The sequence below is a fragment of the Typopeltis vanoorti genome, chromosome 2 (assembly GCF_054136105.1).
Source record: "Typopeltis vanoorti isolate ZY-2024b chromosome 2, IOZ_Tvanoo_1.0, whole genome shotgun sequence".
NCBI lineage: Eukaryota > Metazoa > Arthropoda > Arachnida > Uropygi > Thelyphonidae > Typopeltis > Typopeltis vanoorti.
Window position 1 is genome coordinate 78,223,945 of NC_143550.1, and position 26,583 is coordinate 78,250,527.

At 34.1% G+C, this 26,583-nt stretch overlaps 1 protein-coding gene across 2 annotated transcripts in view; it reads right to left on the minus strand.

Annotated features, from left to right (window-relative positions):
- LOC150109200 (rho guanine nucleotide exchange factor 3-like) overlaps positions 1–26,583 on the minus strand; it is a 235,143-nt gene that overhangs the window by 174,721 nt on the left and 33,839 nt on the right. The window contains exons 3-4 of one of the 2 annotated variants that reach the window (XM_090406208.1): positions 23,958–24,026; positions 7,402–7,503 (exon numbers count right to left, since the gene is read on the minus strand). In XM_090406208.1, coding sequence (XP_090262334.1) covers positions 7,402–7,503; positions 23,958–24,026 — 171 coding nt within the window. The remainder of the gene's footprint in view (positions 1–7,401; positions 7,504–23,957; positions 24,027–26,583) is intronic. The other variant, XM_090406217.1, reaches the window with a different exon arrangement.

Sequence of the window (26,583 nt, forward strand, 5' to 3'; positions counted from 1 at the left end):
TCAATAAGAAATCCAATTGTGCCTATGCGAATTCGATGTTTAGAAGTGGTAACCTGATAAGAGTTGTCCTTTCTATGACTTGTGAAGCAATATCAGTTAATTCCGTCAGATATATTTTGATCTTAGCTGTGGTATTATGTCAGTCAATGGTCGGATGTTAGATGTATTGAAGTACTTTCCCCTCAAAGCAATAAGTGTTATGTTGTTCTATTAAATGTTAGCTGACTGAGAAAGAATACAATGTAACCTGTCATAAGATTAGTTACTGTAACATTTGGAAGCTTAAACTTTTAAGAACTAATCTCAACTTGATTGACTAAGCATAAAGAACTGAGAAATGAAGGTTTGAATAGTTAATGGATTATAATTATTCTGAATACTTTAATCTGAATTAATATATTTATGATATAATTCATCCAATTGGATAGAGAGAACTATGTGAAAGAAATACTAAAGCTTTAGAATTAAGACATGTCAACATTAGTCACAATCCACAATCCTAACTTAGAAGTTTCTAATATCTGAATATGTATTCTTGTAAATTCTAATTGGATAACTTTTTGCAGATTGTTATACTTGTGTGTTATGTTGTACCATTCCACATTAAATGTTTTCTTCTGTAGAATTAAACTTGGTGTTTTCCTGATTTTCTTCCATTGCACCGCTCATAAAATTAATCAGACCTTTGCGGTAGCCTTAATGCTATTAACAACCTCGGCCTGGAAATAAGGTGATAATATAAATATAGCTGATGATTGATTCTTCCATATTATTTGGACTAATCTGAATATAGGGTGGCGCAGTATAATATAAATTTCCTCATATTACATGCTAATACATTTTAGCGTAAAATAGTAGTGAAAGCATAGATACATCAAAAATGCCATGTATCTAAACCAGCAATAAATGTATGTTTTAATGTGCAGTGATTTCTTCCTTGTACTATAAGAAAATCATCATCATCAGTTGCATCAGTCTTGGGACTGGTAGCTCAGCAGCAATTTCCTCCATTCCACACTGTCATTGGCTTTCTTCTTAACCGCCTGGTAACTCCTCAAACCCGTGCTGTCTTTGACTTGGTCAAGAAAGCTTTTCCTTGGTCTGCCTCTTCTTTTCCCCTCTATTTTGCCTTCAGTTATTCTTTTCACAAGTCCATCATGTCAAAGTATATGTCCAAACCACCTATCCCTTCTAATTTTGATCGATTTTATTTGAGTTCTTGTTTCGTTTATCTCTCTCTCTCAGGACTTGTTGGTTTGATTTTTTTTCTGTCCATTTTATTTTGTTCATGCGACGCCAGCACCACATTTCAAAAGCCTCCAAACTTCTTACATCTTCTCTGCCTAGAATCCAGGTTTCACATCCATACAGTGCAATGTTCCATATCAATGTCTTTACTAATTTTTTTTTAAATTGTAGGTTGAGGTTTCCTGTTAAAATGTTTTTCATCTTAGAGAATTGGTCTTTTGCGTTGTTTATTCTTGATCTTATGTCTTCTCTTGTTCTGCCATCTTCTGTTATTAGGCTTCCTAAATATTTAAAGCTTTTCACTTGTTTTATTTGTTCCTTGCTGATGTCTATATGCTCTGTATTGATAGGGATTTTGCCTGTAACAGGTATTTTCTTATAGTCCCATGGGGCTATAAGAAAATACCATTTAATAATAAGAATAAGAAAAATATGCAGTATTCTCTTTTTCATTGAGTGATGTTTCAGAATGAAATATTTATAATGCTCTTGTTTTTTGAAAAGAAAGTGCAAATGATTATGTTCTTGCTATTTTTGCTAACTGAACATTGGAAATAATTGCAAGAATGACATTAACTATAGCAGAGTTGCAACCTTTATGACCTCTTGACTTAAAAAGTGAACTGTGTTACCTGGCATTTCCTCTATTAGGAAATTCCAAGTACACATTTTGGTTTGTTTCCAAGACATATATTCACTTTGGGAGATGTGTTATTGAAAATATTGTGGAAATTATTTTCAAGTTAATTTCCAAAGCTTGCATTAAAAATTAGTTTAAAATATTCTGAAGAAAAGATACTATCAAGAAACATTTACTGAAATAAATATGGTTTGAACATTACTTTTTTTTTTCTTGCACTATTATCTATAGAATGTAAGTCATGTCGTTATGCTTACAGATTTAGATACATTGTTGTTTGTGAACAACTCTTTCCTTTTCTGAGCAAGAAAATATATTAAATTGCATTACATTCTTATTTTGAGGCTAATTTTTAAAATATTATAAATTTACATGCTGTGGTATAAATGTAGTTAAAAAACAAAACAGATTATTGTTGTTATCTGTAGAGCACTCATTTCACTAATAATTCTTTCTTAACCATTTCAAAATGTGGTGAAAATATCTGAGAAGTGTTCTATGCATAATTGATTTAAATTTTATATTTGTTTTGAAGTATTCCAATCATAACCCCCATCCCAACCCCTCGCCATGACCACTCACAGTAACTGAATTATATAGTCTGCCCAAAGTTGCAAGAACCCTAGCTGGCACAGCACCAAGAAGACAATTCATGTTGAAGAGGAGAAAAGAATAAGGTGATGTACGAATTCGTCACAAACACGCAAAATCGCGTGCTTTATACGTACATTTTCCAACTGTTATACAAGTAAAATAGTTACCACTTTAAAAACTAGAGTTTTCATAAAAGAAAAGCTAATTTTCTGACATAATAATAAACACCCATCCCACGAAATGCGTTGTTTACCCTATTATCAGGATGCATTCGCCTTCTGCCATGTGCAGAAGTGTCGAGCAGTTTTTCCATCTGTGGTTAGATTGTATGTACTTTTTTCCTAATTTCATACTTTTTGCAGTGTGTGTGTATTTCAGATATTAGTATCCAAAATCTATACCTTCATTTTACCCAGAAATGAAATAAGATTATTTACACAACGAAATAGATTCTCTTACCTATACCTATCCATACAATTCCTTTGCTAGTTCATTATTCCAACCACCACTTTCTTTTCTTTCTAAACACAGTATTCAGTTGGTTAGGGAATAGGGATCATCTAAAATTATTGTATTTTTTTTTTACAAATAGATTACCTGTTGTTGTCTGTACTTAAATTATCTTTATGTCATGAAAGTTAGATATGTAGGTATTTTTTTTCCTTAAAAAAATGAAGGAAGCTGAACAACATGAATTTTTTTTTTTTTTAATTTTTGCACTTGCTTATACAGAATCTTTTTTTCCCCCTCTGAATATGCCATAACATTATGACATATTCAGAGCACATATTCATAATTCTTTGAAAATGAATATTTTCAAAGTATCAGTACAATAATAAAATATTAGTGCTACTTTGAAAGTTTCATCTATTGCACACATTGCTACGAAAATTTAAAAGACAAAGTTTCACCATTGGCAAACTGTACTCTTATTTACTAAAAAGGACTTATAATAGGCACATTTCAAAAACCAATTGCATTATGCAGGATTGTGTTACACAGAATGTTTCAAAAAAATTAAATAAAGAAATAAATAAAAATCCTGATAAAACTGGGATTTCAAGAAACAAAATTTGAATAATATGAGATATGATCATCTTCTGTTGAGGATTGCTATGTAGTTTTTTCTAAAATTTTTCTTTCTTTTCCATTAGAAATGAAATTTGATAACGACATAATAGTTAATCTAACTTTCATTTGTTCTTCCTAGGTGAATGAGAATAATAGAAGATTATAATAACAAAATAAGTTCTTTAATATAAATTAATATGGACATAATAAGAGTCCCTTTATTCCGCTTTTAGTAAAATACTGCTACAGCTACTAATAATAATTATAATTTTAATTCTACTGTGAAAAATTGGGAAATGAAATTTCACTTTTGGCACAGGCACCTATACGTATTTTGAATGATGAACTGTAGCAAAAGTGTCACTACTTCAAAATTGGTTCACATTATAATATGTCACATAAATTATGTCCAACTGAGGAGTATACTAAGTTCAGTGGAATGGGATTGGTTGATGGATGGGAAGAATATCGGCAGTGCATGGGAAGCATTTAAAAAATACTTAAAATTATGTGATATCATAGTGTGTACCAAGAGTTCTAAAAATAAATAGGGTAGGAGTCAAATGGATGTGTAATCTTATTAAGCAAGAGATTCGTAAGAAACGGATGATGTGGAAGAAATACTGTGTGCATAAGGTTGATGTGCATTATGAAAATTATAAGCAGCAGAAAAGAAACTGGCTCTGCATGCTAAAGACAACCCAAGAATTCTATCAATATGCTGCAAGTAAAAAAAAAGAATATGAAAGAATAACTCTTCTAAATGCAGATGGTGTGAGGGTTACAGATGCAGAAGAGTTTGTTCAACTAATGAGTGTCCATTTTGTTAAAAGCTATCAACCTGTGTATGCAACACTGAGCTCAATGCTAATTGACATTAACTCAATCCTGAGTTTCTTCATCCTCTTCACTGGATGAAGAAACTCAGGTGTATGAGGACGAGGTATCAGAGCTGTTGCATAAACTGAACTGAATAAGAATTCAGCAACAGAGACTGATGGGATATCAGTACGTGTGCTAAAAGTGTTCACCTGAATTGGCTATTCCTTTGACCAGGCTATTTAATATGAGTCTCAGAACAGGGAAGAGTCCACAGAAATGGAAAGAATGTATGGTAATTCCATTGCACAAGGGTGGTGCAAAGACCGATGTATCCAATTATTGACCAATTGGTATATCAGGAGTGGTGCTGAAGATTTTGGAAAAGTTAGTTAGGGCTCGCATTGAGAAATGGGTTGACAGTGAATCTCTACTTTGCAATGAGTTTACTAAGGGAAGATCATGTTTTAGCAACTTGTTCACATTCTATAATAATGTTACCATTGAACTAGACAAGGGAATGGATATACCATGATACTTTTGGATTTTCCTAAGGCTTTTGACAGATTGCAGCATGGTAGACTGTTGCAGAAATTGGAGAAAATGGGTTTGGGTCAAAGAATATTAACATGGATAAGAGGATGGCTGACTGATGTATCAAAACGTAGTATACTGGAGATGTGAGTCTGCAAGATTTAAGGTAACAAGTGGTGTACCACAAGAATCAGTGTTTGAACATATCCCCCATTTTTTTAAGATTCGGATTTTCATAATTTATAAAATATCTGACAAAAATAATTATCTTAAATCAAGTTCTTTGAGCACAAATAAAATACATTGGTGACTAAAAGATTAGACCCAATTAGCAAAAAAAAAAAAAAAATTGATGATACTGATTTTCCAAGGTGATACAATATTTAAGTGGAGAAAGTATGAAAGGATCTCTTATTTTGTCTTGACATTAAAAGCTATAATTATACAATAAACGAAGTAGAAAATATAAAAATAATTTGTAGGTATTTCCATCTAATATAACTAAGATTCCAGTCACCCAGCATATAGTAAGGAACTGCATTTCTTGCTAAAGGCAACTGAGATGCAGCTATAAATGCAAGTTAATCTGGTCTAAGTGTTCTCGGCATGAAAGATTATCTAATATTGCAATGAATATGGTGGCAGACTTACACTTCTTATCCATGTTCTTTCAATAGACTGTATGCATCATATCCAAGTTCTGCTGGAGGTACATATACATCCTGGCTAGTAGGGAGGTTAAACAAACCAATGACATGGTGTCAAGAAACATGGTAGTATGTAGGATTCTGATTATTCAAGTGCTCAGGATCTGGCACTATTTCAGTAGGCTCAGATTTTTCTCACTCCAGTTGAAGCAATAGTGTAAGATTTTCAATGCATTCGAAAGAATTTGGTATCATTCTCTTAAAGAATCATGTGAACCACATGAAGATAGTACTCTCATTCATGTGTCATCTCCTATCCAGGAGATTGGCTACATGATGTGACTCATGGTTGACTATAGAGTAACGACATGTGGTGAGAACCCTATCTCTTCCACAATATTGTCGTAAGTATTCATGGATGTAAATCAGTGTGTGTGTGTGTGTGTGTTCACGGGGCTGGTTTGCCTGTTCTGAGGGACAAAAAAATCAAAGTTTCATGAAAAAAAATCCTCTTCCTCCATAAGAGACTAGCTAACTCACCTTTAGTTGATGAAGGATGGGAATCAAAGTCAGATCTTTCCGACCAAAGGGCTTCATTTATGTTGACTGAGCTACAGAGGCTCATGAAGATAGCATGGTTATGACAAATGTATAGTAGGTTTATACCATCTCTAGACTCCTTTCCAACAGACAACACACTTCTGACAACGAGGAAGTGAGTTTTAATTCTCCTCCCTATATCAGCTCTATTTCAGCAAAGCTTGCCAGAATTCTTAAGGAAAAGCAAATAAAATCACTGTTTACCTCGTTCATTAGAAAGCCTAAACAGACTTTCAAAATACCCTGGATTTTATCATCTAAGGTGCAATTGCAAGATCCCATACAATGGAAAGAAGGAAAAAATCTGTTGAGCAATGCATCAAAGAATATGACAGAGAGATAGAATATCATAGATGTGAATTCACAGCACAATTATTATGTACTACCCTCAGCCAAAGAAAGGCTTACAGGAGACAATTACAGTTAAAATTTAGCCAACTGATATAAGTTCTTATCTTGTTTCACATCAGTTTGTAGTTTTGCGTCCCTGATGATGGAATGAGTTATTTAATGGTTAAATGAGTTATTTAACCATTAAATTTTATTTTGCATATATGTATTCTTATGTACAAATATGAAGAAAAGAAATGAAAAGGCTTGACCTTAGCACCCAAAACTATTAAAAGAAAGGATAAAAAATATCTATTATCATTTTATAATTAAGTGGCAAAATTATGCCTGTAAAATTTAACGTCTCTAAGACAAAAACATTCAACACAAACACCTCTCATAATACTGTGTTACTTAAAAAGTAAGTGTATATTTGCCTTTGAATAGTGCTTATGATTAAGGTCTTAGTGGCCTGACAGCTGGCTTTAAGTGTTATAGTACGCCCACAGATACGAGAACCTTCGACACTTCTGCGCATGTCAACAGAAGGAGAATCCATTCTGATAATAGGGTATCAATCCATATTGTGGGATGAGTTGTTTATTACTACACGTCGGAAAATTAACTTCTCTTTTATAATCATTGTAATTTTTAAAGTGGTAACTATTTTGCTTTTATAACAGAAAATTTTTACCTATAAAGCACATGATTTCGTGTGTTGGTGACCAATTCATACGTCCTTCATTTCTTTCTCCCCTTCAGTATGAATCGACTATTCTTGGCAATCGCCAAGTGAAGCTCTCGAAAGTAACAGACCAGGTGGAACTTCTCTTTAACAATCAACAATGGATACTTATAATCCTTTGTTTTAATATCAATAATGCTTTTATATTAACAAAGTAACAAAACAATTTTTACCTGAATTACTGCTCCTACTCTTTTTACTGGAGGAAGTGGAGTAAATAGAGAAGCGAATGAGGAAACCTTGGAGAGACGTTTCTTTCTTTTCACATTTGAATCCTATTGAATTTTAAAATTTTCTTTCAATAAAAGTGAAGTGGTCAGCAAATGAAGTAACATTAAACCTGACTCCTTCCTTACTAATAATAACCATATTATAAGTGATTAAAAATTGGAAGATTATCTTTAAATTCAATTCCACTAAGATCAACAACATGCCTTTTGAAATGATGCTACAAGAGAAAGTACTATTTCCAAAAGTCAGAGTTGGAAGAGTTGTACCACCTATTCCCTTTTTTTTTGGGGGGGGGGGGTTCACAGATTTTTTCCCCTTTCAATGTATATACTAATTCCATATACGAAAGGTTAAAGAACCTATAAACACATCCATGCCATGAGTGGGGTGAAAGTGATGACTGAGAAAGAAGTTTCATGACATTTTTCTTGAAGAGTTGCAGGTTGTAGTTGGAGAATGTCATGGAGAGGCTGTTCCAGATAAAGAGATAGATGGAATAAAAGAGGAAGAGAAAAATTGAGTTTGGTATGTTTGCAGCTGAACTGAAAAGGGATGAATGGATAGTTGCTACTCTTGTTTTAACAAGTCCAATAGAAAGTGGAAGAATTATGGCTGCCAGTTCAGCAGAGCAGTGACCATGAAAGTACCACCTGCAAAACAGACACAGTGCTGAAACAATGCATCAGTAAGACATGAGCTAGAGGCTGAAGTAAGCCTATAAGAGAGAAACAATATGAAATGCTCTCTGCCACTGGTCAGAATCAAGTATTTTTAGAAGATTTTGCATACTTTCCTAAATGGAGCTGTATTCTATGGATAGGAGGAGGGATTTGTACAGAGTTAATAGAGATGGGCAGGTGAAAAATGGCATCTTCAGCAGAAGAGGATGCCTAGTTTTTTAGAAGCTGAGGAAAGAAATGATGTGATGTGTTTATGCCAGGAGAAGCTGGAGATTTGTTACAGATTTGTGAGAGAAAAGGCAAAACTGCATTTTGGTGGCACCGATGATGACCAGAATGTTGACCCCACCCTACTGAAGGATGGTATGGATACCAATGTTTGAGGCGATGGTTGAAGATGATCTTGAAGACTAGGATGCCTGAGCAGTGCATAGTTTGTCAAATAAGTAGGATGAATGTAGAGTATTAGCATAAGGATAAGCAGTGAAGGAGAGTAGGTCATTTACATAGTAAAAAGAACAGAGCAATGAAGCACTCCTGCATTGGAGCAAAACTTAAAGAGAGGGAGCCATCCATCACAACACACACACACACACACACACACACACACACACACACACACACACAGTAAACCATCAGACAAAGCTGGCTGGCCAATTACAGATAGCAGGTAAACCAAAGGATGGCAATTTGCATAAGCAGAATTCATTACCAGATGTAATCAAAATTTATTTATATTTTTAAAAGTCATAAGACTTTTGTAGGTAGCCAGATTTGAAAAGTTTATTTTAAACAGATATCAAACAAACAAAAAAATCACAATCTTATATTAATGTGTTAAAATATCCGCTCTCCATCTTCACTGGATGAAGGTTTTCCTACTGTAGGCATAGATGATTGTAATTGTTTTTAGGTAGGAGATTAATTTCATTGCCAAATGTGAGATCACCATCCCACTTACTGAAGCCTGGAGTAGAATGAAAAAGCTCCATTGTTGATCTCTAGGATAGAGTTTCCAGTGTTGGATCCTACTTCTTGTCAATCCTTACTTTGGATCCGACATGATTACTATTACGATGTTCTTAACTAATTGATATGTTGCAAGTTGATTTCTAATTCAAATATAAAGAAAATTTATATTTAAAGACTGCGCCACTTTATATCTGAATTAGTTCAAGAATTGAAGATAAACCAACTCTCAACTACCCTTCCTTTATATGTTGTTATTATAAATACTGGCCGAGTATATTTAACCTTTTTATCACTCCCGCTTTGGTTCGAATATTTTATGAATGGTGCAGTAAAAGAGATTCAGGCAAAATACAACTTTTGATTAACAAAACCAAACATTTAATTTTAAAATCACAAATTTTACACTTAACTTCAAATCACTAATTAAGTTATTAGAAACACTTCAGCCTTCCTGGTAATACAGTCATGCAAACTCAGACAATGGTAATTCTGCTATCTCTACTTTACAGTCTTCTCACAGTTCCTTAAATTCCAAATACAATAAAATTTTCAGTAACATTTCTTCACAAACAATCACTTTTAATTTTACACTTCGGCTAATTCTCCACAATAGTTACTGTTAGTATCAGGGAATTCTAAGATGAAACTCGCACACTTCTCTGTACAGAAATATTAAGGTTGGAATAATCTTACCAATAATCTTTTCTTCATTTACTTATACGTAAACACTTTTTATAACTGTAAACACTTTGAACAGTAAACAGCACTCATTAAAATAATTCTTCTAAGCAATAACTGAATTAATCATCGGTCGCGATACACATAAACAAACGTTGTTGCATAAAGTACTACCGATCACTCATGAAATAAAGCAATACAATAATTCCTTAACTTTAGGTTTTATATGCACAGTTGTTCATCCCTCCGGCATTCAATTAATTCTTTAAGCACTATACTTCTGAATACAACTATTGTTAAACTTCAATTTTCACAGCCTCTACTTATTCTCTATACTTCAAGTAGACTATACTTCAAGGGTCCATATGTCCTTGAAAGGTCGGCGCTGAAACTAAATCTCAACTCGAGTGTCTCTAGTCTATTTAATAATCTCTCAGCCTTTTTTTTGTAGCTATAATTGTTGTTCTACAACTTATTAGCTAACCACCTCTCGATTAGTAGACTTTATTTAGCTGCTTGAGTGACTTGCCGACTTGCTATTATCGCACTGTGATTTTCGAATGCCGAATGCTCCGATTCCAACCTAATGCCAATCTCTCTCTCTCTCTTTTCCAGTGTTTCTCGCTTTTTATATCCGTTTTTCCTGCCTAAATTCTTCTCGTGATCTCTTTAACTAATTCCTTTTTAGTAAACTTTCAGCTTTCTCCCCACGTTCTGCTCCAAAAACGTGCTCGTTCACTTACATACGTTTCCATGACAACCAAACAAAATATAATAAAATCGAGGTATTGCATAACGCTAAACTTCTACAACCAGAAACAAAATAAGAATATTTAGATTTCAATTAATGCACAGTTAAATTATCAAATACAAGTTCTTATAATATTAACATAGTAATGAATAAAATAGCTTAATAATGTTTAATACAGTCTTATCACTATTAATACATATATCTTTGATTAAATAATTAGATATTAGACAAAATTAAAGTAGTTATATGAATATTAAAATGTAAAATAAGTTGTTTACATTAAATAATATTTACAAGTCTAGCCTTTGTGATGGAAGATCATGTTGGATTCTGAAGCAAATAATAATTACTTTAATCTCTACATAATCAGAATCCAACACCAGATTACGTAAAAAATACAAAAAGATATACATACTAATTAATAAAAAATAGAAAGACATCCTTCATGGTATTAATGTACCATGAAGGATTTCTACCAACCTTCTGTTGGTGAGAGTCACATAGCAAAAATAAACCCTTAAGTACAAGATATAGATAAGTAAGATAACAAGTCAACTTCCACTGCAGCAAATCTGCTTGCTACTACAAGTTGCAGAAATGTCTCAAGCAAAGTTGATTGATAGCAATATTCTTTTAAAATCATTATTGCAAAAATTAATCAGAAATTCATGACTCTAAATGGACATTTACTAGGAAAAAAACCCATTCAAATCTGTTACTTGAAATGTTCTAACACCAAACATCGCAAAACTGTTTGCTGGAAGTTAATATACCTACTCTCCAACCAACAGAGACTAAGTTCAAATTCTACCAAAGGCACTAATGTTTATAAATGTCTTCAAGGCAGAAGATGAATATTATCACTTGATGTGAGACCACCACGCTTATCACCATGCTTACTAAAGACCTCAAATGGCTTGAAAAAAAGTTCTAGATTTGATTTCTACAGCAAGGTTTCTGGATTATTACTCTTAGTCCACCCATAATACTAATAATAACGTACTATAGGTTTATAACCAGTAGTGGATGAATCCATATTAAAAAAATAAAATAAAATAAAAATAATAATAAATTGAATGAATTTTACCTTTTGCTAGCCAGTATGAGTCATATAAGAGAGTAGTAAAAGGGTGGTATAATGACAAGACATAAAAGAGGGCCAGCCAACAGTACTTTAGAGAGAGGAAAAAAAGACTCAATCTAATAAGGAAATGAGAAGTTATATAACTTGCCTTCCTTCTTAGAAGATAAAAATGAGAATTTTTTGGTACAAAAAAGAAGGTAAGTCACTGCATATTATGTACAATTGGGTAATACAAGTAAGTAATAAATTAACAGAAGAGACTGAAATTTATCAATATATAAGACAAGGATGTAGCTTATCTCCAATTCTATTCAATACATATATACTGATCAAATTATAAAAATAAGGAAAACAATAAAACAAGGTTCCCAGTTAACCAGAAGAACTGTTAGCAATACAATGTTGTATGCAGATGATTATATTTTAGGATAATGAAGATGACCTACAAAAATCAGTTTATGAATTAAATAAGCCAACAATTCAATTTAACGATTTCACAAAATAAAAAAAATCACGGTATTTAAAGACAGAAATCATATTAGATCAAAAATAGTCACAGAAGATAATTTAACAGAACAGGCAATTTTTTTACTACATAAGTTGCATAATTATTTAGTTGTATATACATCATATATACATATACTACCAAGAACGGTGCATACACAAGCACAAACAACTATCTCTCCACTGACCTTTTGTCATAAAAAAATTTTTTAAATACTGAAGTGATCCAATAGTCTGGATGGTATACATATCCCCCACTGTGTTAAAAATTTATGCTTCAAAAGCCATAAATCCTAATCCTAAATTGCAGTTTCAATCTCTCATACTTATCCTTAACAAACTGAAACCTTACAATTCCAGACTACCCCACCCCCCACCCTATATTTATGGCCTTCCAAAAATCCATAAAAAGGATGTACTACTATACACTCAATAAATTATATTCTTTGCAAGTATTATATTCTCCTTTATCCAAGTGTAAACAAAGTTAACAGGTGAAGCAGCTTCATGACTAGGCTCATAAAATGAAAGGTGGGCACTGCATCATGGGATACTAAAGTAAATGAAGCCATCAACTCAATATACAAGTAACCTAGTCGTGACATGTGCAAACTTTGTTTCCTTAGTTGGATAAAGGATTAAACAAGAATATAATTTCTTGGCAAGTATAATTTAAATTATCACCATTTTTCAATGCATACAGGAAAACCTTGCTTTAATGCGGTTAATTAATCCATCAATTAATGTGCGCGAAGTGAATGCGATAAACATTAAGAATAATTATAATTCATCCATCAGTTAGCATAAATCTGAAAAAAAAAAACATAATTTGAAGGATAAAAATAAAATTAAAAAAAATAAATTGAGGATAAAATCATCAAAGTTAATAAAAATCTATTGCTTAAATTTTCATTTAACGTCTAAACATTTGATTGAACTACTTTTTTACAAAAAAAAAAATTAAGTAAAGATATTTGAATAGTGCTTGACTTTTTTATCTTGTCATGCAATTTGTGATAGCTGGCGATCACTTTATCAAGATTTCAGCGGACTTTGAAGCTTCGTTCCATATCAGGATCAGCATCAAATAAAATCTCCTTAGCATGCTCAATGTGATTGAAAGCAAGCTCAAGTTCTTTTGCAGTTAATTTCTTAGTCATAATGTTATCTTCTCTTTTGCATTCCTTATCTTCTTCTTCATATGCACCCTGTTGTTCTAGCTGAAGGAGATCATTCTTGCTTAACTGTTCTGAATGGGAATTGAGCAAGTTTCTTTATTATCCAGTTCATTAAATCCAAGTTCTTTTCAAATTGTACTGATTTCTTCAATAATGTGATATCTTTGATTTTGTGCACGATCAACTAACATAGCCTTGAGCCTTCTACATTGCCTCCTAATAAAAGCGTAAGATGATCTTTGGATACTTTGTATCCTGGTTGAGATACTACCATTTTAGCTAAGAAAGTTTTTGTTGACATACAATTCCAAAAGAGACCAGTTTCATCGATGTTGATTATTTGATGATCATCATAATCACCCGCCTGAATTATTCTTTGCAATTCTTCAGGAAACTTCAGCCAAGTTTTCTGAAGAATTCCAGAATCTTTATCAGCACTAGCAGATTCCCCAGTTATTCTTACGTAATGCAGTCCAACTAGATTTCTAAAACAGTCAAACCATCCTAAACTTGCAATAAAGCTTTCACATTGTTCTTGAAATTAGGTCTCTTTCAATGATATAAAAATATTGAGAGCTTTTTTTTGTCTGAATATTCCTTGTACTTGTAGCAGTAGCAACTTTTCATTGTTCTTTGTCTGAACTGTAGACTCACTGTATCCCAGGTCTCTCACAATCATTGTATTACTAGTCACTTTCATGTCTCTTAATGACTTCCAGCTTTTCCTTTAACATAATTACTTTTCTTCTTTTTTTATTATTGTCACTTTCTTTATCAGTCATTCTCTCTTCCATATCAGGGGTTGAATATAATAAAACCTTATAGGTATCTAAATCAAAGCAAAATGAAGGAAAAGTGATTGAGCAAGAGAACAGAGTTTGCATGTGCGCTTGTGATGATAGGACAGCAAACTGTCCTACTTTGGCTAAACAGGCAGGACAGCAAATATCAGAATCTCAGAACACAAGGATTACATCCGATTTCACAAGTACAGCCACTCTGGGCTTGCAGACCAAGCTCTGGATACTCGCCACAGAATAAGATGGAAGAAAGCCACAGTAATACACTGCAGCAAGTTCAAATATGAATGAAAGACTATTCATGGAATTAGCCTCAGCCCTTAGGAACATGCCAAACCTCAACAAATTTGGATGCATGAGACTGCCCCAAATTTGGGAAACATTTATCAGAAGAACTTCAGCCCAAAGGTCAAGAACTACCAATATAGCCCACTGGGGGGGGGGGGGGGGGGGCACCATCAGGACTTGAGGAAAACGTTAACTTCCTAGCTTCGGTTCTCATTTGCTGTTATGTAGTACTTGTGTGCACTTGTCTTTGTAATAAGTTCCCAAGAAGATGGCAACGTGACGTTTGCCGAAATATCGGAAAGTATATATTAAAGTTTATTTAATTTATATTTCTAGTGTACGCTGTCAATTCCTTAATTATTAGTTATCATGTATAACCAGCGTATAAGCCTCTCAACAAGAATAATGATCATCCACGGAGATTCCTTCACACGCAAGGCCCGCCATTACGGCAAACTGAAGCTAAAGTTATCCAGACAACTTAACCGTCTAGCATTCCTAAAACGCTGCCGGGATAATCAAGTCATCCCTGACTGTGTAAAATTTAAACACCGCTTCGTCTCACAGAAAGCTCTCCATATCTACAACCGGGCGAGCCAGGCTTTACTTCAGGAGCAAATTATCGCTATACACAGTTCCCTAGCCAACATAAACAGAGCTATATTAGCGCTAGAAAATGAGCTTTCACATACACTTAATCACGAGCTTTGGTCAGTTCTACATGACGTCTCGTGTATGGCGGCTAATAAAGAATTCAAACGAATATGGAGCCGATAAATAACACACACCAAGAGAGGAAAAAAATATATTTATTAAACTCACTAAAAGGCCTGTGTAGCTCAGTGGAAGTGTGCTTGCGTCCTCTATGCTTGCTCGCTTGTGAAGTTTGACTTAAGTTGAAGTCTAGTCGCCAACTGGAGGAACTTTTTCTAAGCCTTTCTTCGACCAGTTCCCGAGTTAGTTGATCTCTGGTATGGGCAAGTGGGTTTTTCCTCCCAGAAACTCAGTTTTTTTCATCCCGTAAACTCAAGAAAATTGACTGTAGTACCCACATTATTTCATACAGTGACATATTGCATTAGGGTTAGGTACCAAGAGATGGCAGCACTTGTTTTCCAGCCTCTTCATCAGTGGCTGCTATAATTAATGATAGACATGGGCTAGCTATCTCTGATTGACTACCTGTGGAGATTGAACTGCCCACTCAGTCTCCAAAAGCTAGATAGGATATAAAGGCCTTGCCTACTCCCTATAAGGATTTATTTATTTATTTAAACTCACTAATATTTTGCTGGTTTTCTAACCAGCATCAGCAGAGCACAATTGCAACTGTGATAGGCACAAGCACTAAACTACATAATTATGTAGTTTACATTATTGTGAATTGTTTCTCAAGTCACACTAGCTCAGGTACTACGAAGGACACTAAATAAACATCCTATTTCACTCCTTACCATTGCTTTACAGCCACTCCTTTCACTCTCATTCATATTCTGTACACTACTATCTCCTTCCACACTTTCTGTCTTACCTTACATCATTAATATCAGTTACTTAATTTCGCACTTTCCATACAACTCGCACACAAAACATTTTCAACACACTCTCTCTCTCTCTCCACTCTCGGTGTCATACCATAAACCATTCATGCTAAATTCAGTGAACAAATTGCAGCCAAGGAAGCCTTGGTTGCAATTTTCCTCGTATGCATAGGTACTATCAAAACACACTTTCTGAATGCTATCACTTAATAAAATTCACAAACACATACAAACTCAACTTTACAGTCTAAAATAAGTAAAATATTACCAAAATAATTACTAATGTTCACTAAAATAAAAGACTTATCTGTAAGCCATGTTGCAGAACTACTTCTACTGTGCACTATACATTAGCACCACCTCCAATGTGCAAGGAAAGATATGAAAAATAATAAAAATGCCAAAACATGAAATGGCAGTAGAAATGATGAAATCAGCATTAAGAAATATCAAGAACTAAAAAATCAGTTTATTACCGTATTTGCCGGCATATAAGAAGCACTTTTTCCCTTTGAAAATAGGTCTGAAAAACAGGGTGCATCTTATACGCCGATAGTCAGTTTTTTATTATTTTAATTTCTGGAAATTTTCTCTGTTCCGAGTTACGCGATTTCTTTATTGCTTCCTTGTGGTGTGTGTGAGAGCATTCCAGTTACGTAGAGCAGTGTTTTTCAAACTTCGGACATCAGTGTTCATATGATTGGTGCGGTATTAACAAAAGATACTAAATGACAAAGACAAGCTGACAGTTGAGTTGAAATGCTAATTCTCTTCAACCGAATTCCATATATAATATCTGAAACACATTCACTATACATTTCTTTGTTTTAATACGTTCACTCGAACAAAACCATATGTTGCACCAGCAATATATGGTTTTGCTTGAGTCATACAGCATTTTCTGTGGGAGGGGGACATGCAATTCATTAGTTAGTGCGTTTTTATCCCAGTTGTCTCTAATTGCACTGTTTGTTGAGAAACATATTGCACAGCCTGCAGATGTCTCTGTACCTTATTCAGTGATACAATACGAACGTTTTACGATCTCGAACTTCACGGATACATTAAATTTTATTCCATGCGTTAATGATGCATAGCCGAAAATTTCCACGGACCCCCTGAAGACCTTTCACATACCCCCCCCCGGGGTATGCGTACTACACACACACATTGACGTAGAGTTCGGTGGATGTGTGTTTCGCTGTCATCAACGATCACAGCGGTGTCCTGTTCGTTAAAAACCTTCCAATTGTTGTCGCAATTGTGAATGGTGATAAATTTCTGCCATTAAATTTTCTCTAAATTTCTTGGCAAAAAATCGGCATTGTAACAATATTGCATATAAGCTACATGTGATTGCATATGCTAAAGAACATGGAAACAGGGCTGCAGAGAGGCATTTCGGACCACCACCCCCACAACTGAGAAAATGATAAGAACTTGGCAGAATCAGGAAGAGGATTTAAAAAAAGCAACTCACAGTAAACGTAACCTACGAAGTGGAACTGCAAAATGGCCAGAACTTGAAGCAGAACTGAATACTTGGATTTTAGACGACAGAAAAGCTGGACATTCAGTGTCTACAAAAATGATTCTTCATCAAGCGCAAGCAATAGCCACTAACAGAGGGATCACCAACATTACTAGATCAACATCATGGTGTTCAAGATTCATGAAGAGAAACCAGCTATGTATGTGGACTAAAACAAAAATATCACAAAAGATGCCAGCTGAATATGAAGAAAAAATGACTGAATTTCATCGATTCGTCATTAACGCAAGGAAACGAGAAAATTTTGAACTTGCGCAAATAGGAAACAAGGACGAGGTTCCGATGACTTTTGATGTGCCCTCAAACTAAACTGTACATTCCAAGGGCACTAAAAGTGTTACTATTAAAACTTCGGGGCACGAAAAAACTCACTACATGGTTGTTTTATCCTGCTGTACTGATGAGACAAAATTGCCGCTACTATTGATTTTTAAAAGGAAGACACTACCCAAAGAAAAACTGCTTAAAGGAGTGTTTGTACATGTTCATACAAAAGGCTGGATGGATGGAGGAGGAATGAAGTTATGGATAGATAAAATTTGGTCTAGGCACCCTGGTGGAGTGTTGAAGAAGCCTGCCATGCTAGTATGGGATCAGTTTCATTCTTACAGAACAGACGATGCTACAAATAAACTCAAGGAATTGAAAACTCAGTTAGCCGTAATTCCAGAAGGTCTAACAAGTCAGCTTCAACCTTTAGATGTCTGTATTAATAAACCATTTAAGGGATTTATGAAGGAGAAGTGGAACAGCTGGATGCAGTCTTCAGATTTTGAGGTTACGCCATCAGGAAGGAAGAGGCCTTACATTTCGCAAGTTTGTGAGTGGGTCAAAGCTTCATGGGATGCTATGAAAACTGAGACAGTGGTTAAATCATTAAAGAAGTGTGGAATTAATAATGCACTGGATGGTACAGAGGACAATTTGTTGTATGAGGACTCGTAGAAGAGGTTACAAGTGTCTCTTCATTTAGCTCTGGAGATGAATTTCTGGGTTTTGACGATTAAAAGGTGGGTACTCTTTCCTAGTTAGATTAGGTATTTATTTGTTGAAAGTAGACCTACTTATTACTATATATTTGAAATACTGTAAATTCATTATAATATTCAGTGATAAAGTTTTTTTTTCCTAAAAAATGTGTACAAAAAAGGGGCACGTCCTATACACCCTAAAAGAGAAAGATATACAGGAGGAATGCAATCATAATAATTTTTGTTTTCAAAAAGAAAGAATTACTATTTTTTTAAAAAATAGTAATAATAATAATAATATGAGTGTATGAGCTATAAAAATAATAAACAGAATCATAGGATTAGATGAAGCCCAGCCTAATGAGCAAGCTGAATGCTCATCATATTTTAGACTAGTAAAAAAAAAAAACCTTGATTCAGCTGGGAAAAAAAATTTTTTTTTCCCTTCTTCTTACATTTGACTTGAAATAACAATTACTAATGTTCACTAAATTAAAAGACTTAGCTGTAAGCCATATTTGCAGAATTACTTCTACTGTGCACTATACATTAGCACCACCTCCAATGTGCAATGAAAGATATGAAAAATAATAAAATGCCAGAACATGAAATGGCAATAGAAATGATGAAATCAGCATTAAGAAATATTAAGAACTAAAAAATCAGTTTATCAAATACCTAAAAGAGAAAGATATACAGGTGGAACAATGCAATAATAATACTTTTTTTTTTTTCAAAAAGAAAGAATTACTAATAAATTAAAGACTTAATTCTGTATGTCAGTCAAGAAAATAATAGTTTAATATCCGACGTTTCACTGACTAACATCTGTCAGCATTTTCAAAGGATACACCGGTAAGCAATAGAAAGTAACAAAAACTAGGAAACTAACCGACAATTCTAAAAATTATATAAAGTTATCACTGTGCATGATAACAATACGACACATGGTACAATGTTTTATTTGTTGAGATATTTATTGTAATTTTCATGAAAGTTCATTTCTTTTTGGTAAAATGATCTGATTAGAGTTTTCCATATATCTGGTAGGATTAGACCTTGATTCTTATTTAAGTTACCTGTTGAATGGGCGACTGTAGCAGCTTCTTTGAATGTTTTGGAATGGTAGTTCTCTTCTATGTAGGGCATATGACTCATATCCCATTCAATATTATGGTTGGTAGAGGCAAAGTGGGAAGAAAGGCCTGATATATCTTGTCTTTTATTCCTTACATAGCCTATGTGTTCTTTCTTTCTTGTTTCAAAACTTCTAGATGTCTGTCCGATGTAACTGATACCGCATGAACAGGGTATGCTATAAACTCCAGAGTATTTGTAAAAAGGATGGCTATCTTTCGGTGATCTTATAAACTTTTGAATGGTCTCAATAGGTTTGAAGGTTACTCTGATATTATATGGTTTTAGAAGAAGAGCTAATTTTGTGGATATGGTACTAACAAATGGAATTGTTATAGAGCTGATGTATTGGGTTTCATCTCGTTGTCTTTGCGGTATGTCATTAAAGAGAATCTTGTTGATGATTCTTGTAGGGTAGCCATTTAGGGATAGATCTCTGGATATTTTCATTAATTCTTGTAAGTCGCCAGGGTCTGTGGTACACTGTATAGCTCTTTTTTTGAGATGGATAATGCTGAGTTTCTGGGATATATGGTGAGACGAGTCAAAATGGAGGTAGCATCCAGCGTCAGTAGGTTTTCTATATACTGACAAGGTGATGCTATTGTCAGTTTGTTTCTTACTAAGGATGTCTAGGAATGGAAGTTTATTATCTTTTTCTAGTTCTAATGTGAACTTGATAGTGTTGTGGAAGTCATTAATTTTGTTTAGATAATCTATTAGTTCTTCTTTTTTGTGATTCCAAATGATGAAGATGTTGTCAACATACCTAAACCATGTGGTTGGTTTAGGGGTAATTTGGGATAAAATTTGAGTTTCCAAATTTTCTAAGAATAGGTCGGCACAAGAAGGAGAGAGAGAGGGCTACCCATGGCTAATCCTGTAAGTTGTTTGTAGTAGGTTTTTTGCCATGTAAAATAATTCGAAGTTAAGCAATGTTGAACAACTTGGTGATGTTTGGTGGGAACAAGTTTTCTAAGATGTCGATGACTTCTGAAACTGGGATATTTGTGAATAGAGATGTGACATCCAGGCTAGCCATAATATTATCTTCAGAGATACGGATGTTTTTATACTAGTGGTCAAGAAAAAGGTCATAATAAGAAAGAATTACTATTTTTTTTTAAATAGTAATAATAATAAAAAGAGAGAAAATCAGACCTGTATATAGGGTTGATGACAAGTGTATGAGCTATAAAAATAATAAACAGAATCATAGGATTAGATGAATGCTCATCATATTTTACAGATTATTAAAAAAAAAAACTTTTGATTCAGCTGGGAAAAAAAAATTTTTTTTTCTTCTTACATTTGACTTGAAAAGTTATCGATTGTATTCCTTTGGTAACATGGTGAGAGGCTGTTATAGAAAGCAGCAGTAGAAGAGATGAATAAAGAGGAAGAGAAATTTGTTCTGTGGGTTTGGATTTGAAGTGTGTAGATTAGCTAGATTAGCTACTGCATGAGTTTGGGCAGGTGTGACATGGTGGGGAGGATTATTAATGCTAATTCTGATGAACAGTAGTAGCCATAGAAGTATTTATAGATGAGGTAAGCTGAAGAAACTGAAACGTGTGAAAGTGAGTGGAGTGTATTAGTGAGAGAGAGATCATCAATCAATCTACCTGCCCTTTTCTATATAGAATCCAGCATTTTTAGGAAGCTAATAAGGGCACCACTTCAGAGAGCAATATTTAATAATCAGGCAGATTTGTACAGGGTTAAGAGATGTTTGGAGCTCAAGTAACACCTCAAGCAAAACAGAAAACCTAATTTTTTAGATGCAGAGGAGGGAATATTTGTGATATGTTTATGCCAAGAAAGATTTGAAGTTAGTTGTCTGAAGAAGGTAAATCTCATCTTGAATAGAGATTTGAGTATTGTCAGGAGTAAGATTGGAAGAAAAGGGTTCTTGTTGGTGGGAAACAATGCAGATCTGCGTTTTGCTAGCATTGAAGTTGGAAAAAAAAATCTAAGCACAAATAACAAAAATGGTTAAAAAAAGGGTTCAAAAGAAGAAGGTAATCTCACCCATGAAACCTATAATACATTAATACCCAAAGCAGAGAGAAGGATCGTTGAACTGAGAACCCCAATTCTAATTCTAGAAACTGAGCATAGCCTTTACATGCTACTTGTGACCCCCCCCCCCAGTAAGGTAGCAGTCACATAATATGACTAAAATTTTAATATCCTTTTGTGTCTATTTCTATTGTCTTGTCCTTTTTCTATGTCACCATTGTAAAATTTAATTTCACCTTTATTTATCTTACGTATTATCTACTCTCTTAATTGTACTTATCTCTACCACTTAATTTATCCTATAAGTATCAACATTCTCACTGGGCCGATCTTTAACTATAAGAACGATGCTAGTGGTTTGAGGGACAAAGGGCATTCTAATGGCCAATACCAATTCCTTTTTCAGATTCAGGGAAAATGTATTTTTGTCTGCTGCGCCACCCTGAATCCTAGATTATCAAAGAATGTAGAAACAAGGAACCAGAAATAGTTTAGCTTACAATCTTATATTACTATAGGTTACGTTTCAGTCGTGTAGCCTCTCTATAAATTAATCTCCTGCTGTGGTCTGTATTTTATGAGCAAATGCAACAGAAAAGAAAATCAGGCAAGTCATCAGTTAAACAAAAAGAACAAAACATTTAATTCAATTGATACATATTACACATTATGAATACACTTTGATTAAGTAATCTGCAATTGCTAATGATCGAGCACTAATTTCTCAGATTCTCTATATCTATCTTAGCATGTATGACAAAAAACTTCATTTATGATTTACTACTTATACTTGAAAGATCACACATATTCATCAATATTAAAGACATTTGTTAACTGAATTGCTAATGTAGCTCCACATGCTCTCATACAATTTCTCTCACAAAATTCTTATAGCTTATTCAATCATTAAAAGACACAATTCCTAGGCTCCACGTGCTCTCGCACTATTTCTTTCACAAAATACTTATAATATACTCTATCATTAAAAGATAGCATTCTCTAGAGTCCTTCCTAAAATTTACAGATATCCTTCTAGTACACATATACAAAAAAAAAAACTAGACTGTACATTACCAATTGCTGGGGAAACTATTTGGCCACCTCACATATCTCGTCAGGACAATTACTTTCAACTCCAAGCTCATTCTGCTTTTTTTCTGAGGCATTCTTCAAGATTTCAAGCTGTACTTATCTCTGCCGCCTAAATTAGGTAGACGTTGTTCTCTGGTGAACTGGCTTAACATCGCAATGATATTTCCGTAAGCATTGGTGACTATCTCCTGCTGAGCTGATTGCCGACCGGTAAACTTCTGGAAATTTCACGGCATAGTTCCTCAGTCATTGTCTCGAATCCACGTCGAAAATGGGGAACTAAAAGTTGCCATGAGAAGGTTCCACACACAACAGCAAGACCGCACGAGACCCGGAGAGTAAAAAGAGAGCGTTTCTAGGCGCTACACGACTTTTTAAATTGCGCACCACACGTTCACCTCTACGTCACCCATAACTCAGCGCCACACATGGAATTCTAGCGTGATCTACGGAGTGTATGAATGGGGGGGGAAGACAGCGTGCTTACCAAAAAGGGTAAGCGTGTACTACTTGCTGCACATGTTTTAGATTCCGGCCACTTTTACTAAATCAGATTATCTGTTCTCCCAGCAATTTATAAGTACTTACACAAGAGCAGTAAGGGTTAAGCATTTAAGCACTTTACAATACTTTACATTATAACATAATTCAATGAAAAAGTCCTGTTTAGTAATATTTTAGTACATTACAACAATTTAGCATATCTGATATATCAATAATTGATTCAAAAATGCAAGCCCATGTTAAGTCTGTAGGGAACATAAAATAATTTAATTTTAGTTTCATTCAGAACCTAAAATGACCACAGGGTGACAAAAATTGTGCACAAACACCTATATGGAGAGATCTAAAATCTACAGCCTCTTGGTAACAGAGTGGAGAGATGATATATTCAACCATCATCATGATAAATAATGTTGACCAGATGATGAGGCTTGATGTAGTGAAACAGACATATGTCAACCTCAGGATTTCATGAATAAAATCTATATATTTTGATAAATGCTTCCATTCTGTTAAGAAATTATTTTCATTTTTTGAAACTGCTATATTGTTTATTAAATTCTTACCTTTTAAAAATTTGAGATTCCTTGGAATCGATACTCATATTTCCAGGCCTAGAATGTTTTGGATACGAATGCTTATGCACGCACGTGCATGCACACACACACACACACACTCACACTTAGATTTATTAAGCAATGTTAAGTAACCTAAAATTTTATTATGAAATAAAAAAATAAATACCTGTAGCATTGAAACATCAAAACTGGCTACACTTAGATTATCACCATCTGAAACTTTTTTTGGTTTCCTCTGATAAAAAGAAATTAATTTACAATTAAATGATGGAGTAAAAATTTTACTTTTAGCCATATAAAATAATTTCAAATATTAACTTTTAAAGAATTTCTCTATCCACTGGAATATTAACATAATAAGTTCATTATCAGAACTAAAAAACTAAAAATAGTGAGAAAAAATGAAACAAAGCTCCTTCATTTCTTAACATTAATCCAGTGAGCGATGACAAAGGGCCATCCCTGAAAGTTACGAAAGGAAGCTGTGAGCAAGAGGATGAGGAGTGGTTTCTTTGCATGGAGAGTGGCTGAACCATGGAATGCACTGCCTGATAGAGTGGTGAGAGCGAGAGCAGTCAATGAGTTCAAGGAGTGGTATGATAGACTTTGTGTTTCCTAGGAAGGACCTCCCCCAATGAGTCTTTTGACTCCATGGAGGCCTGAATAATAATAATAAATGACAAATCTTTCAACAAGAAGTTCAGAAATTTTGCATAAATGCCTATAATACAATTATATTATCATGTGCTCATTCTGATGTTTGTTTTCCCATTCTGTGCTATTTCCCTTTATACATCGCAAGGTAACTCAAATCCTGCAAACTCTTTTTGTACTACTCCTTCACACCATCTACCCATTTCCACCTTGGCCATCCTCTTCTGTTTATATTTGGTATCTAAAGTGGGATTTCCAGATTAGGTAAAAAATAAAATAAAAATAAATAAAAGATTCATAAAACTACTTTTTAAAAAAATCGTTATTATACAGTACAACATTCCAAAGATGCGAGTCACAAAAACCTGCATCAAATGTATATTTTTATTTTTTAAATCTTAACTTTATATAACCTTAAACAGGCATATAAAAGGGACAAGCCACATCTGACTGATATAGCTTCATATTCAAGTTGAAGAAATGCATTCTTATGATCCAATAAAATATTTTTAGTTCTTCTGTCATTTAAACTGAAGAATTTCATATCTTTTTTTTTTTATAATTAAAATAAAAGAAGTTTGACTCAGTTTGAATTAAGAATAGAGTTTATTTTTCCAAAAATAAAAATAAAAAAATTAAATAATCAGCAAATACATGTGCTTAAACAAAAACGAACAAAACAATTTGAAATATAAATTATTTCTACTCCTTCGCACATTACATTACTGAATGCAAACTTAAAATGAAAATGATTCTATATGCACATGCAAAGTGTCTTAAAGTAAACAATACATATTAGGTACCATACAACTAGTTTTTGGAAGTTTTTCCATTTGGTTATATAATAAATTAAAGATACCAAAAAATTATATACTTGGTTTAGTCCTTTATCCAAGTGTAAGTAAAGTTTGCACATGAAGTATTTTTCAGGACTGGGGCAACTCATATATAGAAGCTAATGACTTCACATCCCTTACCTTAGTATCCCATAATGCAAAGCACATATCCTTGTGGACATGTATAATGCTATGCATTATGGGAAGGGTCACTACCCAGACCAATTTCAACCTTTATTGAGGTCTCATCAGTGGGAGCCAGATTCAGAGGTGATACTAATGTTTTATTAAAACACTTAGGAATAGAACAACGTAGTTAAGAATATAAATTAAATTAAACTTTAATAAATATTTTCCGATATTTCAGCAATGTCACATTGCCATTTTCTAAAGAAACTTACATAAAAAAAGTTATGCACGTAGGCATTACAACACAGAAACTGGGAATGAAAAGATGAAGCTATTGTTCTCCTAACAGTCCTGATGGTGCCCTCTAGCGGGCTAAGTAGGTGTTCTTGGCCGTTGGGCTGAAGGTCTGCAGATGTAGGTCTCCCAAATTTGGGGCAGTCGCATACACCCAAATTTGGTCGATTTTACATGACATCTCATGTACCACTGCCGAAAAAGAATTTAAAAAAATACGAGGCCGACAGATGAAAAAGTTCGAAAAATTAAAAAAGAACTCTACCGTCTTTCCAAAACCTGCTACCAACACGATAATCAACCTTTCTTCAGTCACCCTAAAGCCTGAAGCACTCAACGCACTGGCACGTGGACACAACTTCGCCATTGCTCCCAATAAAATACCTAGTGAGGATATTACGATCCAGATTGAGCGCGGAATCCGCCACCTTCCACAACAAGTCGCCAACAGTATAAGACTGGATGTAGCCTGTGTCCTTTCCAAAGCAAGACCACCAAAAACCAACATATCAAACAAGGAATATAAAGCTCTACAGGAAATGAAAAATAATAAAGAATTAGTGATCACCAAAGCGGATAAGGGAAATGCAACTGTATTACTTAACCAAAAGGACTACACAGGTAAGCTGAAAGCTCTTCTATTAGATCGGGCCACTTACCTCCCTATCAATTACAATCCCACCAACTCTCAAATTAGAAAACTTCACAGGCTTCTTAAGAGAGCCACTTCTTGGCCTGTAGAAGTTACTAACAGATTAAAGCCGTTTAACTCTATACCCCCCCCCCGTATTTACGGACTCCCAAAAATACACAAAGAAAATGTGCCATTACGTCCCATAGTGGATGGCATTGATTCCCCCACATACAAATTAGCTAAAC